The 6,916-nt window shown below is 44.1% G+C and overlaps 1 protein-coding gene across 1 annotated transcript; it reads right to left on the reverse strand.

Annotated features, from left to right (window-relative positions):
- Positions 1-4,397: 4,397 nt before the first annotated feature.
- LOC119300658 lies at positions 4,398-5,143 on the reverse strand. Its single transcript, XM_037577562.1, has 3 exons — positions 5,035-5,143; positions 4,674-4,943; positions 4,398-4,585 (listed from the first exon to the last, which is right to left on the reverse strand). The coding sequence occupies exons 1-3, from the start codon at positions 5,040-5,042 to the stop codon at positions 4,531-4,533; spliced, it is 333 nt and encodes a 110-aa protein (XP_037433459.1). The 5' UTR covers positions 5,043-5,143; the 3' UTR covers positions 4,398-4,530.
- Between the last annotated feature and the right edge of the window lie 1,773 nt (positions 5,144-6,916).

Here is a 6,916-nt window from a genome sequence, read left to right on the forward strand (position 1 = left end):
GGAAGTGGGCGCAGGGCGCGGACAGGTGGCGGCCGGCGGTTGGCGGCGGTGACGGGCGGACGTTGTCCGGCTCCCCCAGACACGTCCGGCAGCGATGGAGACGGATTTTTAGGGTCTGAGGATGAGGGGATCCGGATTTTTCGGGGAGGGGGTATAAATAGGCATAGGAGGAGCTAGGAGAGTCCAAATGAGGTGCGGTTTTCGGCCACGCGATCGTGATCGAACGCTCTAGATGATGGAGCAGAGTTAGGTGGGTTTTGGGCCAAATTGGAGGGGTGTTGGGCTGCAACACACACGAGGCCTTTTTGGTCCCTCGGTTAACCGTTGGAGTATCAAGCGAAGTCCAAATGATACGAAACTTGACAGGCGGTCTACCGGTAGTAAACCAAGGACGCTTGGCAAGTCTCGGTCCAATCTGGAAATGTTTAATCCCAACACATGAAAGAAAGCTAGAAAAGACCACCGGAGGAGAATGAAGCGCCGGAATGCAAAACGAACAACGGGGAAAATGCTCGAATGCATGAGACCAACACGTATGCAAATGCAATGCACATGATGACATGATATGAGATGCATGACAACGACAACAACACACGGAGACAAAGAACCCGAACTCGAGGAAATAAATATAACTTAACGCCGGAAACGGCAAGAGTTGGAGTACAAATTGGGAAAGTTACATCCGGGGTGTTACAAAGAGGCCCATGACTCACCATACTCGATACACCCCGGAAACACCAAGATGTATTTGGATTTGAAGGAACATTTTTGGTGGACCAGTATGAAGAAGGATATTGCCGAGTATGTAGCCATATGTGATGTATGTCAGCGCGTGAAGGCAGAGCATTAGAAGCCAGCAGGACTGTTGCAGCCTATGCCGATACCCGAATGGAAGTGGGATAAACTGGGCATGGACTTTATCACCGGATTGCCCAGGACCAAAGCGGGATATGATTCCATATGGGTAGTAGTTGATCGCTTGACCAAAGTAGCTCACTTCATCCCAGTGAAAACCACCTATACAAGTGCAAAGTTGGCTAAGATATTTATGTCCAGGATAGTATGTCTGCATGGAGTTCCGAGGACCATCGTATCAGATCGAGGAACACAGTTTACCTCAAAGTTTTGGCACCAGTTGCACCAGACTTTGGGAACAAGATTGGAGTTTAGTACAGCATTTCACCCGCAGACGGATGGACAAACAGAGAGAGTCAACCAAATTCTGGAGGACATGTTGAGAGCCTATGCGCTAGATTATGGATCTAGTTGGGATGACAATTTGCCATACATAGAGTTTTCATACAACAATAGCTATCAAGCCAGTTTGAAGATGGCACCGTTTGAAGCCCTGTATGGACGAAGGTGCAGAACACCGTTAATGTGGGATGAGGTAGGAGACCGACAGTTGTTTGGACCAGACTTGATCAAAGAGTCTGAGGAGAAGGTTAAATTGATTCGTGACAGACTGAAGATTGCTGAGTCCATGCAGAAGAGTTATGCTGACTCAAAACGCAAGGAGGTAACCTATGAAATTGGAGATCGAGCATATCTGCGAGTATCACCCTTGCGAGGAGTGAAACGTTTTGGAGTTAAGGGAAAGTTAGCCCCGAGATTTGTAGGACCGTATCGTATTTTGGAACGGATGGGAGAAGTTGCCTACAAGTTGGAGTTACCCGAGGGATTGTTAGGAGTTCATGACGTGTTTCACGTTTCACAGCTGAAGAAGTGTCATGCTGAGATGGCAGATATACCGCTAAGAGATACAGTACCCCTGGAGGAAATTCAGTTGGACAATGATTTGACTTATGAGGAGAAACCAGTTAAGATTCTCGAGTTTGCCATCAGAGTCCCCCGCAGTAAGGTTATCATGTTTTGCAAAGTTCAGTGGAGCCACCATACCGAGGATGAAGCCACATGGGAACAAGAGGATGATCTTCGCAAAGACCACCCACACCTATTTTCTAGCCAACCCGAATCTCGAGGGCGAAATTCATCTTAAGGGGGGTAGGTTTGTAACATCCCAAATTTTCAAATTTGGAATGTTATACATAGTCATCCATGCATATCATATTTTATTCGCATTTTGTCTCGCGATACTCAAAAATCCTAAGCAAGTCAAGGACCCTCGGAGAGAGTTGGGGATTTCCCGGTTTTCAAATTTGATTTTTCTCAAATTTTGAAACAAGGATTTTTGGTTTTAATTATTTTCTCTCCAAAAATATTTCATACTAAAATATATAAGAGGAGATAATATGACTTCTCCAAGAAAATTGAAATATTGGAGGAAAAATATTAAAATGAAATATTTGTTTTATTTGGAATTTATTGCAATTTTGGTTGCATTAGAAAAATTGCATGTTTTTCAAAATTGCATTTTAGGGCCAAGAAAATGTTCATCTCGTTCTAAATATTTTATTTAGACGGTGAAAACTTATTTTGGCATTTTTAGATTTTTATTTATTTTTCTAGGATTTTTTTCGGTCGGCGAAATTATTAAAAAATGGTACCCGCGCCCGACTGGGCCTAAGGCCCAGCCGAGCCAGGCCGGCCCAACGCCGCCGCCGCCTCCTGCGCGCGCGTGTGTCGCCGCCGCTGCCACTCGGACCGGAGTCCGTGTTGGACTCCGCCTCCGCCGCGCCTTGCCCCCTCCTCCAAGTCGCCGCCCCGCCCCCTTTATATACGCCGCCACCCCCGCCCCCAAAGACCACCTCCACCGCCGCCAGCCCCGCCGCCGCCCGCGCTAGCCACCGCCGCCGCATCGTTGCTGCCGCCGTGCGCTGCCGCCCTCGCGAGCCGCCCCCCCGCCGCTACCCTGCCTCGCCGGAGCCCCCTCGCCAGAGGTATCCACCGGACTCCGCCGCCGGTTTATTTAAACCGTTCGTTTTTTTTAGAATACCCTAGATCTGTTTTTTTGGATTCACCGGTTTTTCTCGGTTCTTCTAGTTAGCAGACGTTCGTCCGTATGTTCGTTTTAACGATCGGTTTTCGCCCGTTAGTTACAGCTAATGAACGCTCGTTCGTTAGTCTGTTCGTGAGTTTTCTTTTATCGGATTTATTCCGCGTTTTCTTCTGATCGCGATTTCTAATCCGATCTTAGTTTCTGTTTATCTTTTCGCTCGTTAGTCAGAATCAGGCGATTCAAGCACCTAGAGTTTCGTCCCGAAACCCTCTTTCCGTTTAACCAACTCAAACAAGTTTTTTCTACTGTAAAATTTGACCTTGTATCAGATTAGTAAATGAAGCTTCTTTCATTCGTCGTTTGAGTTTTGTTGCTCCGTTTGATTTGATTCTTTTTGCGAACCGGAGTTCTTAAGTTGAAACTTCTGGTCAACCCTCTTTTAATTAAGTTTTTCTTGTGCATCGTTGCTTGTTACTTATGCATGCTATCGTTTGCTAGCGATAGAACACCCGGATTGCGAAGCGTGCTACTACGAGTCCCTAGGTTTCGCAGATCGTCGGCAAGGCAAGTAACACTTTGATCATACCCCTTTATCACCCAGTTTTTATGCATTAGTTCCAATCCTCAAACATTGCATGATTAGGATGTCATTAACTTGTGGGTTGGGAAGTAGTTGTTGAGGTAGAACCTATTGCCCTGTTACATTCAAACCCTTGGGAGTTACTCTACGTGTTGCTTATATTGCTATGCTCGTAGACGTGGGTTGGGTTTGAGTGAAATCCATGACAGATGTGAGCTTGTTAAATAATGGTTCAACTTAAGGTGGCAACTTAAATTAACAACTGGGTGGATTGAGGCACTTGGAGTACCCACTGTTGCCTGTATTTTTTTGGAAATCCCGGAGTACCCGTGTGGTCTTCCTATGGACCGCCACCCAGGCTCAAAGGGAACTGAGATGATTCATGCTAGAAACTTCCGTGTGCAGCCACAAGCTATTATGGGCTCTAGCATAGTTGAGTAAGTTACGTGAAGCTCTTGAAGAGGCGGATCAGCAGGTAGTGGGATGTAGGTTTGGTATGGTCTGTCCGGAGTAGAGAGTTATTGTTTATGAAAGACTGTGTCTCGGTCATCCATTTCTCAAACACCCTGTAGTGCGAGAAATCCAACGGAGGCGATCGTGTCTTGTGGGGAAAAGTGCGCAAACCTCTGCAGAGTGTACAATCTAATCATGGTTAGCCGTGTCCCCGGTTATGGAGAATTCTTGAGTATCTAGTACTTGGGTTATCGCAAGTATCTCATCATGTTTAACTAATACTAGATGACTCGTTGCGCCAATGGCGCAAAGGCCGAAAGGGAGCCAAGTATTGTGAGAATATTTAGACACTTAAGTCGAAAACCAAATGTGGCCAACACTGCAGCAACCTCTACTTGAAAACCGCCTTTTCTCACCGGATCTAACATAGATACATAATTTTTCAAGAGCAAATTTCAAAGAAAATATAAAACATGAAAGGCTTTAAGTTGTACTATTGAGACCATACCACCATATCTTCATTTAGTTTCTTTGGAAATCTAAAGGTCTAAGAGGATCATACATGTGAGAAGCTGTGAATCCACAACAAAAAACTAAACTAACTTCCAAACAGCTCAGATCTCTCGTTGTAGTGCGGGGACATGTCCTTAATCCTGCATCCACAACCCATAATTTTTCAACACCTAAATCCACGAAATCCAACCGAAGGAAATCATGGCAGAAAAATGTGTCGTGGCTTACATCTCCGAGAACTTCTTGGCATACTTCTGCAGGTTGGACACAGCAATCCTCGCTGCGAGCTGCTGAAGAACCACACATGCACCTTCCTTCACCTTGCCCTTGGGGAGGAGGGGGGCAACACTTGCAGCGCCACGACAAGGCTTTGCAAACGCCGCCGGCGAGAGCGCGCAGCAGAGGGCGTTGAGAGTGGCAGCGGCCTTCGCCTCGGCGCGGGCATGGTGGCCATGCGACTCGAGGCAGCACACGAAGCGGTCGCGCTGGAGCACCACGCTATGCACAGATGTGTAGGCAAGTAACAAAGATTGGTCAAAGGGAAACAAATTATCCAAAAGAAGAAAGGTTTTATATATTTTCAACATACCCAGCCATAAAATCAGATGCTTCTTGATTAACAAAATGAACACACAATTAAGCGGGGCATAGAAGGTGTACAATTATGTACTGAAAAAAACAGAGGGGTTAGATTATGTTCAAATGAGATAAATCATCAAGGTTCCAATGATAGAAAACTTTGGGCCCGATGCACTGATTAATGTTACAACACACAGGCAAGCTAGACATCTACGTCTGGAGCGAATACTTTCTTCTTCCTATATATATGAGAAAAAACACGCGCATCAGACTTGAAAGCAAAACGAGCCTGGAAAAATTGATGTAGTGCAGAGGAGTAACAAATAAAGGAACACAAAAATTCCAGAAATTGTTCAGGGTCCTTTTTGTTCTGCAGACATTTTATTTTGTAGAATGGCACTGTTCACCATTTGGGGATCACTTATGTCTTGTGCGGACTTACGGTTGACATTTGCCATAAACATTTCTCAAGGATTCTTCACTTGTGTAATATGAAATCCTCGTTTCTGAGATAAACCGTGGATAACAGAATATACATAGAACCTGATTGGAGCAGAATATTTATTCTGAGGATGTTGCAAGACCGTAAGGTTCTGACTGTCCACTACCATGCCAAATATAGTATGAATGATAGTGTCTCCAGTATTTTGCCTAAATGAATTGTATGGTTTGAAACAGAGACAACTGAAAGAACAGTGCTAACCATGGCATCACTGGGAGACTCGCGTTCATCCTCCAAATTGTCTGGTTTGGAGCAGCAACTGATCCGGGTTCGCACTGAAACACACATACACAAGAAAACATCTTCAACACCTAATTCAGTAGAGATTTCTCTCTGTCTCTCCAAGAAAATAACATTCCCCTCAAGCAACCAATGAACAAGAACGATTCTGCGTATCTGAAGAACGGAACCGGGATGGTGATAACATCAGAGGCTCCCAATTTGCAGCCCCGATATGAGCACCCCCCCTCTCCTATACAGGTATAAAAGAACTCACCTCTGGCCGGCGGCCGGTGGGCGGAGCTAAATGACCTACAAGATCTCTACTACCCGAAGTTTCTTAAATTATCACCAAATTAATACCTTTAACTAATTAAGGATGGAAAAGATTAAGCAAACATTAAGCTACAGAATCGTCTCCTGGATTGTTATGAGCATAAGAACCTGCTTTTTTTGCGATTTCAAATCTGATTTTTTTTGTGGCAATACAATTCTAAGGCCGTAAATAAAAATCATTATACTATTGTCTGGTCAATTTAAGATCTATGCTGAATAGGTTGAAGTTCTGTCGGTACTACAAATCTCCACTTTGGGGAAAGCAACAAACTTGGAATCACCAATGAAGATTCAAACAGGAAGACAACTGCATATTTAACTTTCATAAAAGCACTTCCTTATTTTGACCATTTATATATATCAAGTATATACACCATCGACTCAATTTCAGTCTTCTTTAATCTCCGGCGGCCGGTGGGCGGAGCTAAATGACCTACATGATCTCTACTACCCGAAGATTCTTAAATTATCACCAAATTAGTACCTTTAACTAATTAAGGATGGAAAAGATTAAGCAAACATTAAGCTACAGAATCATCTCCTGGATTGTTATGAGCATAAGAACCTGCTTTTTTTGCGATTTCAAATCTGATTTTTTTGTGGCAATACAATTCTAAGGCCGTAAATAAAAATTATTATACTATTGTCTGGTCAATTTAAGATCTATGCTGAATAGGTTGAAGTTCTGTCGGTACTACAAATCTCCACTTTTGGGGAAAGCAACAAACTTGGAATCACCAATGAAGATTCAAACAGGAAGACAACTGCATATTTAACTTTCATAAAAGCACTTCCTTATTTTGACCATTTATATATATCAAGTATATACACCATC

Source organism: Triticum dicoccoides, chromosome 5A (assembly GCF_002162155.2).
Source record: "Triticum dicoccoides isolate Atlit2015 ecotype Zavitan chromosome 5A, WEW_v2.0, whole genome shotgun sequence".
Taxonomy (NCBI): domain Eukaryota; kingdom Viridiplantae; phylum Streptophyta; class Magnoliopsida; order Poales; family Poaceae; genus Triticum; species Triticum dicoccoides.

Excerpts from the sequence above, each read along its gene's own strand:
- LOC119300658 (XM_037577562.1), bottom strand. Across the intron at positions 4,586-4,673 it reads GCCAAGAAGTTCTCGGAGAT|GATTAAGGACATGTCCCCGC; the intron begins GTAAGCCACGAC and ends TTGTGGATGCAG.